Source organism: Cydia amplana, chromosome Z (assembly GCF_948474715.1).
Source record: "Cydia amplana chromosome Z, ilCydAmpl1.1, whole genome shotgun sequence".
In the NCBI taxonomy this organism is placed as follows: domain Eukaryota; kingdom Metazoa; phylum Arthropoda; class Insecta; order Lepidoptera; family Tortricidae; genus Cydia; species Cydia amplana.
Genome location: NC_086096.1, coordinates 16,170,396 through 16,182,510, shown reverse-complemented (window position 1 = coordinate 16,182,510; position 12,115 = coordinate 16,170,396). Strand labels below are relative to the sequence as shown.

The following is a 12,115-nucleotide window of genomic DNA, read 5'->3' as shown; positions in this document are numbered from 1 at the left end:
TGTCAATAATAGCCGGCATTGAGTTTGGTATAAGTTTGTAAACGTACCCTACTATGTGGAAATCGCTGCCTGTAAAGCTATGGCTCGCCGCCTACTTCGTCCAGTTTCGCCATAAATTAAAATAATTTCGGCTAGTTCCTGAGAACAATTGATGGTCTTGGAATTGTGTGCGGAACTTATCAACACCGATTTACGATCTAAACAAATGATTTTCTTTTTTGTGCTTAATAGCATCACATCTTACCAGCCAGTAAACAGTAATGCGTAGTCTGTCGAGTTTGCTGAAATTAGTTATCTTTAGGTTGGTAGTTTGTATTAATACTTTACTTTAATTTTTAATGAAGTGAATACTCCTTAAACAAACTTTTTATTCAAATAGGTAGCTATTTGTGTGGTAGGTAATAGGCTTGGAGGATATAATCAAACGGAGACGCCATGTCTGTAATTTTCTGTACAAAACAGTCTGCCGATTTTTGCGGGGGAGGGGAACGTCAAATGTATGCGTAACGTAAAAATAGCCATGTCAGATAAACGTCAGTCCATACATTGTGTATGACCGTTGGCCGCCTATTTTCGACAGAGGGGAAAGCCTGTTAATGGCTACTCCGTTTAGTTGTATCCTCCAAGGTAATAGGTATCGGGTTGAAGTGTGGCATTGACGTTGACTTGTCAACCGATTGTTGATTATTTACTTATTTACTATCTTTTTACAATGCTTAGTAATTTAAAATAATGCTAATATTTTAATAGTAGAATCGTTGGTTTCATAGCAATTTCACAAGAATTCAAATTTTGTAGTATGAGATGAAACTTTATGTGATTTGTTCGTTGTAATAAAATGGTAAGTATTGTCATGATTATTTTCTAATAAGAATTATTTGCCTTTAATTTGGCTAGTTAATATTATTAACATAATTCAACGCAATAAGGATTCGGTTTTGGCTGCCAAGCAGTCTCATGTAGGAAATACGTAACGATAATAACTTATTAATAACTAAACAATACTAGACCCCTTTCTTCCATGTGTCAAATAAGTGTATAAATAAGATATTGAGAGGTCTTAATTTGTTTCAGAAGATGATTGGCGTGGAGATGGATCACGGATGGATGGTGAGTGTCTGAAAATGCTGCGAGATTTTGTTTCGCTTTAATACTTATTACAGACATATTCTGATTTGAATAACAGGTTATGAACTCGATCTGGATCAGATCTGTCAGTGTCAAATGTGACATTTCTTCAACCAAATACATCACTTTTGACGCTGACTGATCAGAACCATATCTAATCCAGCCAGCCTATTATGAATAGCTTTATCCATCTTTATCCACGTGATAAAATAACTGTCACTGTTTAACACCGTGGGAAAGAAAGTGACGGACACCGTTTTATCACGCTGTCACGTAGACAAGAACGACCATCATATCTAATTAATAACTTGTTATTAAAATCAGAATAAGCCTGATTTACAATTGTATGTCTGTGCCACTTCTTACCTTGTTATTAGTATTACAGTGACAACCAAGATGAAAGTCGCTAGTCATATCACATCAATATCACTGTGACAATTGGCCCAAAAATCAAATTCCCTGACCGTACAGTATCTTTAGATCATCACTAATTCAAATGTAAAGTAACTCACTATTGTAATGAGGGATGCCCAAAATAATAAAATGCAGATTAACGCACAGGATAAATTGTTTTTTTTTCAACTGTTAAATTTATTTTTTACATTGTTTTGTAATATATTTTTTTTGCAAGCCTTCAAACATGGTTCATATTAATAAGATATTAATAGTTATTCGTTTTTCATTTCTCATGCCCTGAAAGAGGGTCATTGTTGTTCTAATAACTTCGGTCAAAAATCACGTTTGTTGTATGGGAGCCCCACTTTATGTTGTTTTTAGTATTTGTTGTTATAGCGGCAACAGAGATAAATCATTTGTGAAAATTTCAACTGTCTCAGCTATCGCGGTTCATGAGATACAGCCTGGTGACAGACTGACGGACGGACGGACGGACGGACAGCGGAGTCTTAGTAATAGGGTCCCGTTTTTACCCTTTGGGTACGGAACCCTAAAAAGTGTGCAGAAAGTGGTACGTTTCTGCACTAGAACATGTTACTTTAAAAAGTAGAGTAGTAGAGTGTTTAACTCGGGTTATCCTACCATGCTGCCTGGTTTTAATTACAATAACCTTCACCTAACAGATGAGTTACCCCTAATTAACAAACGTATCATATTTTGCATAGACACTTCACATAAGGCGTGTCACGCGACCAAAGTAAGGCAAACTAAAAACACTGATTATTTGATTTAGTTTTAGTTTACCGCCTTTCGGATATTTACGTATGCTTTTTCCGCCAAGTTGCCGCCAATAGCCTAAATCTCAATAGTAAAAACAGTGTAATGTTTGCGCAGAGTACCTACGCCGAATCACCCGTTGATGCTCCAGTCAAATTAATTACACACGAATAGAAATCTACTGTTTCGCTTTTGCGTGCCGGTTTCAGGAGTTTGAGAATGAGACGGGTAGCGTTAGAAACTATAAATAAAGTTTACAGCACCGATTGGACTTGTTCTCCAATACACTCCCGGCACCTGTTCGCACCCGGTCGCGTCTCACGTTTAGGTGTTCCGTACTTCTCTCGGAGCGACGACTGTGCAAGTGTGCAGTATGCATTTCGTGGATTCTAAATAAATCAATACATACATTGAAATAAATTGAAGTGAACTCATTTCTTATTCGCTCGTAACTATACTTTTTTCTAATCAACGTCTGAAGAAATGAAAATATTAGGGGCGAAAATTTAGTTTAATAGTGCTACATGTGGAAATGTGCGTGTTCTTTTGAAAGTCCTTGTTGGACAAAAAATGTACGGGTGATATGTTGTGAAGGTGTTACTCGAAACAGTGTACGTCAAAGAAGTGGCATAAGTACATTGGAGGTGGGCGAGGCAGGACCGAGCCCCGGCAGCCGCTTGTGCCCTCTACACTCTGCACCAGGTCGTACCACGCACACACTCTCGCACTTATCCTCACCTTTGCACTCTTTTCAACTACACAGTAAGTGCACACAAAAACAGGCTCAAGTAGCATACTTGGAACAATATGACAAACTGTTAAATTGAAATGCATATCCCGTGATTATCTTAAAGTAAAACACGAAAGTAGAATTCAATAGATCCATCCTTTAGGTACTTGCTTATCCAAAGTTCTATTGGCGGTTTGCATGATGGTGGGTCCGTAAACAATTAGTAAAGAATAGGTAGCATGTAGGTATAATTTGGCCAACTTTCATATTTTTGCCAGGACCTCCACCTCCACCACTACACATTTTGTTTATACCTATACAGCATTTACTATAGCCGCTATTTATGAATTTTCCTGTGCATCGTGTTACTTATTCATAATCTATTTATTACTAGCCTCCGCCCGCAACTTCAACCTACTAGAAATCGTTAAAAACTTTACACCTCATTTTCACTCCCAGGGAAGATTTTTTTTTTCTTAAGAGCCCGTTAACGATTTCAGAGCCAAAATGTAAAATTGATAGATTTAGTCGTTGAAATTGTACACCTTTTGTTACGTAATATCTAAATAACAAGTATTGGTTTCTATTAGCACGTCTTCTCATCTTGCCTTTTAATAATGAGGTCCCGAGCGTGCGTCACCGGCAATATGACGAGAAGGGGCAGTTTTTAAAAATTCATCAAAAAAATATAGTGGTAAATTATACAAAATGCTGGATAAAAACAGTTTCAGGAAATGTTGTAGATTATTTAAGTATCAAAATTACGTTGAAATTAGGTCTATTTCACGAAAAATTGTCACTCATTTTGAAGTAATTTCTGGTGAAAATTGATTTGAACTTTCATTTACTCTTGTTCAATATAATATTTTAACAAAAATACAATTCTATTAAAGTTGGAGTACAGGATATGTGTAATACAAAATTACCATTTTTAGCAGTCCAAACTTTACGAAATTTACAAATAAGATCGACAAAAGTTAGTGAGCCTGTTTTCAAAAAAAGATCTTTAAAAGTGCAAGATAAGAAGACGTGCTAATTACCTACTTATACCAGATACCAGTACTTGTTATATCTATTACGTAACAAAAGTTGTACAATTTCATTGACTAAGTCTACATTTTTGCGACTAAAATCGATACCGGCCTCTTAATTGAGCTTAGACAACATTTATATTTTTTTGTTTATTTTTTGTCATCTGTTTTACTTTTACAAGTGGCAATGTGGTATTTAAACAGCTTTGTAAGATATTTCAAATGAAAAATTAAGTAAATTTTATTTCTAACTGGGACAAATGACAAAATTGATGTCAATGACAGTTCCGATTCAAAGAGGCGATTCAATTTACTAATTTAAATATCTTAATAAGCCGTTGTAATATCCTAAATCCACTTATAAAAGTAAAATAAATGACAAAAAATAAACAAAAAATTAAAAAAATCTTGTCTGATTTTAGTAAGAGTAGGGGCATTAAATTGCTCGTTGTTTATGGAGTTAGAAAAACATATTACTGATCACGACTCAAATGGCACCCTGTATATGTATAACAATATTATGATAAAATTTTCAAGGTGCTACCTTCAACGCTTGTACGACTGTACGTTGTCTGTCAATATCTAAGTTATGGAATTGTTACGATTAGGTATACAAGGTGTAACAAAAATAGTGGGGATCAGTTTAAGCGTACCTATATTCGGTATCGTATTCTAATTAGGAAAAAGTAGAAGAATTTTTTTTGACGCGAAATTGTTTGACCGTTGTATGGAGGGTTGACCAACTTAAACGACCTGCCCCATAAAAAAATCGCGTAAAAAAAATTCTTCTACTTTTTCCTTATCATATTTATAGCTGGTCAACCAAATCTTGTCAGTAAAAAAAGGCGCGAAATTCAAATTTTCTAAGGGACGATATCCCTTCGCGCCTACATTTTTCAAATTTGGCGCCTTTTTCTACTGTCAATATCTAGTTGACCAAGTATAATACGATAGCAGGCGTGTCTCACTTCGCGATTTCGCCGCTTTGCTACAGGTAGCTGAAAGTACATCCGTTCGGCCCCAATTTTGGGGAAATAAGCCGCGCGTGCCACTGTCGCCACCTAGCGGCCATATCTATGCTGATCGTAACAGACGCGTTTTGTTAGAGTGAATCTTCTGGACTTAGTACTATTATTTATTCTGTGACGATAGCGAATATGCCTATTAACGGATCATCACTATTTTTGTTCCCTGTATGTATTTGATATAGATTTTATACGTTTTTGCATGCAATAGATTTCTGGATAATTTAGTGATTGACGGTCCTGCAAGATACATTGCGTGTTTCAGGCGGTCTGTCGGACGGCGAAGCGAGCCGCGGGCCGACCCGCGGGCGCTCCTCGCGCCGCGACGACCCGCGCCGTCACACGCTCGCCGGCAACCATCTCTATGTGCATCCGCACCACCCTTCGCAGCTCAACTCTCACGAAATGGATGTACGTATATTCATTCAAATTATCATGTATTGTATAAAATAGTAAAGTCTTGGAAAGATACGGTTGCGCAAAAAATATAAATATGGTAGCGGAATATTTTAAAATTTGAAGAATATGCAGGAATCCTACAAACATTCCACTCGAAAGGATCCCTACCTTTTTATAAACTTTTTTACTTACAAGAATAAAATGTTTTTATTTGCAAGCATTCCTACCTACTGATATAAGTTATTTGTCTAGAAACAGTAAGTAAATATTTAAGTAAAAAATATATGTAGGTACATACAGAGTCACTAAATCTACAAATGTATGGCACTGGTGTTATACATTGTGTTATAACTTGCTCCAGTCAAAAATTAGTAGGTAGTGCTTTGTTTAGATGCTCATTTAACGACCTAAACACAATATTAAATAATAAGTATCATAAAAATTTTCGAGAAACAACGTTCGTAAAATATGTGCACACATAATACGAAGGGCTCATTAGTCACAATTTCACAAATAGTACTTAACCTTTTAAATTAATTGCGTAAAAGTGACTTTTTTGTCTACCCACACAGTTCTGTGACAAATGCATCATTTTATTTACTTGAGTTAGCGTTGATTAGACCTTAAGGTACCTACCTATGTTTGAAGTATAAGAAGTACACATCGAAAAAAATAGATACGTTCTTTGCAACTAATTTCAATAGTAATCATTTAACATTAACATGACGCAGTGTAGATACGGCAGTTTTTGTAATAAGTATTATTATGTTTAGCACTGGACGTCTGCTGGACAGGTCCCTCTTTACACGCCTGAATACGCGACGGTCAACAAAAGTCGCGAATACAGGCAGAGTCGAATTGTTGACGCAAGGGCTCTGAAGGTAGACCGTGTTACTCGATTATGGTTCTCTTGGCTTTGGAATTTTTGACTAATTTTATTAACATTTCGAACGTTTTATTAACACTATTTTATAAACATAACAATTACATTAATTTAGTGTACGGACAAGTGGTGGCATTTTGAACAGAGCGGGAAATCGAGTCGCCTAGGTGCATTTTATGATTAAATGAATAACGATTGAATAATTTTTCGAAAACATATTTTTACACTTTTTAATTCTTATTCAAGTAGAGCCAAAGTTTTTAGACTAAAAATATATATTTTTTAATGCCTCAATATAACTAGGACCAAAGGCAGTCGAAAAAGGAATTGAACATTTAAGCTATACCTACCTAGTCTAGAGAAAAAACGAGGACCTGTCATTACCCAGAAATGGGACAGTCATTAATTGGCTACATAAAAATAATCAATAAAATCATGTACCTACATTAATTCTCGGTAGGTACATGTTTATCACCGGGAAACTCACGTTACTGTTATGACATAAATAACTATACTTAATTAAGAAAAATAATATGTAGTTACGACATCAAATTATTTTGTCGTATCTACAGTTTATAAAGTTTTTGGCCAGTAATTAATTAAGATTGTTGTATATGGTTAAAAAGTATATTGATTGAATGTGAAAGAGCAAGAGAAATAGATTTTATAAGTAAAGTAAATATCATATAAAATTTGAATTTTTTTATTCAATAATTAAAATATAGTAGATAATAACGACTCCATTTCCCGCTCTGTTCAAAATGCCACCACTTGTCCGTACACTATACATTATATACTAGCTTTCGGTAATTGTTTGCTCTAATTATTACAACAGACTTAGATATTTTTACCGCACCAGCGCCATGTGTTGCTTTTACACTGACGGGCAAGGATTGCAGTAATTTGCTAAAAGATAATACATACAATCACCTATAATACAAATAGCTGTCATCGACGACATTTGGGCGTTTTCTAAAATAAATATTGAAAATCCGATTCTCACAGATCCTGGTGTTTTTGGGTTCTTTCAACTCAGAATCACTAGCATATTCAATCCTGATGATAAAAAACTTGTCCCAAGAATTTGTATGAAAATTGTACATTCCACTACGTCACGTCCATACAAGTGAAAAATTTTCTCATAATAAAACGTGACGTAATGGAATGGATATTTTGGGACAACTTTTTTTAATGGAAGGATGGAGAGTGCTGTCGATTCTGAGTAGAATGAGCCCAAGAATGTCCAGATTTGAAAGAATCAGGTTTTCGATATTTATTTTAGAAAACGCCCATTTACCTATGCGCTTCACCGGCAGGGGATAGCTGGGCAACGCAAAGAAGTGAAGACGCACCACCAAGTTCTTTTTATTAATAAAGCTTGTCTGATTGGTTATGCTTTGCAAAGTTCTTCTTCTTCCTAGCGTGTTCATTTTTTAAATTATTCCTATAATTACTGTTTTAAAAATCATTATGTCTCTTTTATCTCTTTTTAGTGGAGACGTAATGTACTTACACAAAATTTTATCCCGTGAATAATATGGTACACATATTTATTTTTTCAATTAATTTCATCGACATGATGTTCTAAAACAGCTTCTATAAGTTTTCGGTATCCTCTTGTGTGATTAGTGTTTCATCAACTCGTCACTCACGCAGTTCATTAGTAGGTAGGTTAGGTACGTACTTTAAACAAGACGAAAGGTAAATTGCTAATAAGTGGCCTCCCAAGAAACCGTCAGTCACTGCCATCATTTACTTAGACGGATCCGTATAGGTAATAATATTTTTAATACGTACGGCGCGATTTGGGAAATGAATTAGAGATTCACTAGATATGAAATATGTAGTAAAGATATGTGACGTTCCACGGAAAAAGGTACCATTGCCCCGGCTGAATATTGGAGCGGCGTTAATAATAGCGTAAGCGCCAGCCGCCATAAGGTACCTTTTGCCGTGGAACGTCACATATCTTTACTATTTTTTTAACATCTAGTGAATCTCTAAATCATTTCCCGAATCGCGCCGTTACTGTTACATGTACCCAGAGATGGGCAAAATACAATCGAATAACGAATAAGAATAACCAAATCATTCGCGAATGACGAATAAATTTTTCGAATGATTATTCGTACTAAATTCATTCGCGCATAAATTATTCGCGAATAAAATTGGTCGAATAGTTACAGTGCCTGCCAATAACATATCACCTGTGTGTGTTTTGAATTTGTATGAATTTGTATAGAGTAAACAATATAGGTTAGTTATTTGTGACTTTCGTTGTTATTCACGTTAGCTGAATGACTACTATTTATGTCTAGCCACCGCTGCCTAGGGGTTACCCGCCGCCAAACAACGCTATGCTGTTCGACGATGACCCAGGCATCATGTCGGAAGTGGAGACGGCCTCCACCGGGTTTCGGCGCGGCGGCAAGCAGCGCTCCTCGCTACCTGTTGTGCGAACACCCAGCAAAACATTGGAGCGTCCGCTGGGTAAGTTTGTACAGTACGCAAAGTAGAAGTAGTTAGAAGGACGCATTATTTTGGAAGTTCTTCTTCCATTCTTCATTAATGAGAGCGAGCTAGAGTCGCATATTGTAATAATTTAATACCTACTCGAATTTAGAAACGAACGAAACGGGTATAGATTATTAGGGTAAAGTAGTGAATGGATATACCTATGTTAAACCTGTAAATAAAAAAAGTTAAATTTGCAGAGATATACTCTCGTTAGAAATAACACGTAGAACGTAAATCCGCCTTTCTCCTTTGTCATGCTCTTTGCATAGGCAGTTTGATGCACTTCGGATATCATTGTCGAATCACAAACGCAGAGGAGTGTTTCAAATCAACGTTGTGTTGATATAATACGTTATTATTTTCCCTCCAATTTAATTTCATCTACTATACCAGTAGTTCCGTGTCCCTCGACAAACCGATGAAGTACCTCAGTTCAATTCTTACACAAATACTTCTTGCTTTTATTATATTAAAAAGGATTATATTGTTTGATATTTAAATATTGGACAACATAATAAATAAAACTCTACTACTGCATTTGTCGTGCGTAGGTTATACGGTGCAAGAAGCTTAGAGTTTGTTTCCTGCTTTCGCGCTTTTGCGCTAATGAAATGATTGAGTTAGCATTGCTCGAGTGCCTACGAGTTTACGCAGTGAGGATAATTGGCATCTATTTAATTTCCTTGTGCGCTAAATGTATAGCTTAATACTAGCAATTAACAGGCTATTTTATTGTTTGCTTATCCAAAAAGGGATAAGCCTCCTCCAACCTCCAAAGTTGTTGCTAAACTAAAGTCTTCGTAGGTCGTGTTTTCCCAGAGATAAGACCTAGCTAGATCGATTATGCGCCCCCGAAAACCCTCATACATGGACATATATATTACTTCGTAAGGACACGACATACGGGCACTACGAAAGGGGCCAGTTTATGGGTGTGAAAATCGCATTTATAGCACCAGCGCGCTCAGTCGCGAGCCGCGCGGCGCAATGTGAAGTTGTCGCGTCGCGTAATGCATTTTACAATTCAAAAAAATTTTTAGATGTGTTGTGAAAGGGTGTAAAAACTGTTACAGAAAAATCTAATAAATTGATGAGATTTCATTTTATCGGTAAGTAATTACAGATTACATTGATGTTAGCGATCCCATGGCGTCCCCCATACGGCAATGCGGGTAAAGCCGATGTGGGTTTAGTGGGTAGGACGTCTCCCACCTTTTCTCGCTAAGAGAAAGGAATGGGAGATGGGAGTCCCACATAACCCCCGACAGGGGGTATGCGTAACAGCATTACCACATCGTTAAAAAAAAAAAAAAGATTACATTGATTTCTTGCTTAAAGCAAATTTTAAGCGATCATTATTTCGTGATTGCGCATGCGGCCATGATGGCCTTGTACGCGCGCCGTCCAAAGACACATTATAAAATAGACTGCGCTCTCGTCTCCGGCGAGCGTGCCGAACGAGACGGCCCGAAAGGGAGACTTCTGCTACCATATTCATTATGAAGAATGTCTATTTTGTGGGTTATGACGTGCTGGTTAACTAACTTAAGAATTTTCCCTTTTAATAATAATATTTTTCTAAATGTTGTCATTCAGAAAATATAAAGCTTCTTTGGTTGTTGAATATTTTGTACGTGATTAATTAAAAATATAATGTATTTGTTTTAACATATTTTATATATTTTAACTCCCACTTATTGCTACTTAATATTATGTCAACTGAGTTAATAAACTGGCACGGCGGAATTTGTAATTATGACATTTATATTAATAAAAAGGTGCATGCCTTGTTTAGCTGTCGCAACAATAGCAACATTCATTCAATTGTCACTTCGTCGTTGCCGTAAAGAAAAGAAAGGGACACCGCTCTCCCTCGAGGTATTATGTTCGGCGCGACGCGAGAGTGCAGTCTACTTTAACATATGTCTCCGACTTCCAGTAGTACGCATACTATACAACAGATGGCGCCTGTGTTTGCTTAACGAGAATGTTCAGTCGGATTTGTATGAACGCACTTATCCCTACTTAATATCGTTGCCCTCATATAACAAATTTCATCGAAATCGTTAGAGACGTTTTCGAGTACCCCGAAATAAGTATGTAAATAAATAAACAAGAATTGCTCGTTTAAAGGTATAAGATTAATTAATACTCGTACTTATATTTGTTAAAGAAGAGTAATTAACATTTTATTTTAGGGTTGGTGTTTCTGCAATATCGAAGTGAGACTAAGCGGGCGTTGCTTCCTAACGAGATTACTTCTATCGACACCGTAAAAGCGCTCTTCGTGAGGAGCTTCCCCAAACAGCTCACCATGCAGTACATGGACAGCCCCCTGGTGAAGATCTACATTCATGACTCTTCGAAGGACATGTTTTACGAACTAGAAGATGTGAGGTAAGTAAGAAATACTTGTGTTTGTGTGTATTTTACCCTCTCTTGCCGAAAGAAAGACTTTCTACATTATGTCAAGGCGTAGATCGCTTACCTGTCTAGTTCAACTACCTATGTGTCAATGTAAATTGTAACGACAGATAAATATTATGGTATATCTACCTACTGTGTGTAAATCCAATACGGGCGATAAATTAAATCAGACATAGAATTTATCCGTTTAATCATTACCTAATTAAGAAGTTTATCTAAGTTACATACACTTACTTATGACCCCGTAATTATTTTTTAAACAATCATTGACAGTTGATATAAAAAGCTCGTAACGTGTAATCGTATGTTATTCTGTATGGTTAATATTTTCATTGTATTTCTAAGCAAATTTTACCTCAATAAATATACTTCTTAGGTTCTATTATGCTAAACCTCCGTTTAAAGATTCGCCCGTATTTAATTTACACACTGTATTCTTTCACTGTATTGATTTTCTTTAAGTATTTATTAAACATATTTTATTTTATTATATATTTGTAACAAAGGCCCGTCAAGGTGTCAAGTTTTCGCACCATGAATAGGTACCAGACAAAAGGCTAATGCGTCATCTCTATTATAATCCTGTCTGTTAGGTATCTGTGAGCTCTTGTTTTCAAATCTTATTTTCTAGACTTTCTTTCTTAAAGTACCTATTTACGAAAATAGGTACCACAAGTTTTTAAATTCAATGAAAACGCTATTTTTTCTCTTATTGTTTACCTAATCGTTTTAATGGTACTCATTAAGTACTCCTCATCTTAGCGGTTTCCCGTGAGGTACTATTTTAGAGTTCCCAAAGGGG

General features: G+C 36.1%; 1 protein-coding gene across 9 annotated transcripts in view; it reads left to right on the top strand.

The window, feature by feature from the left end:
- LOC134661832 (coiled-coil domain-containing protein AGAP005037) overlaps nt 1-12,115 on the top strand; it is an 88,096-nt gene that overhangs the window by 7,804 nt on the left and 68,177 nt on the right. For 5 of the 9 annotated variants that reach the window (XM_063518035.1, XM_063518032.1, XM_063518033.1 and 2 more), the window contains exons 2-6: nt 1,075-1,110; nt 5,353-5,498; nt 6,260-6,367; nt 8,688-8,859; nt 11,085-11,283. In XM_063518035.1, coding sequence (XP_063374105.1) covers nt 1,075-1,110; nt 5,353-5,498; nt 6,260-6,367; nt 8,688-8,859; nt 11,085-11,283 — 661 coding nt within the window. The remainder of the gene's footprint in view (nt 1-1,074; nt 1,111-5,352; nt 5,499-6,259; nt 6,368-8,687; nt 8,860-11,084; nt 11,284-12,115) is intronic. The other 4 variants (XM_063518030.1, XM_063518038.1, XM_063518031.1 and 1 more) reach the window with 3 other exon arrangements.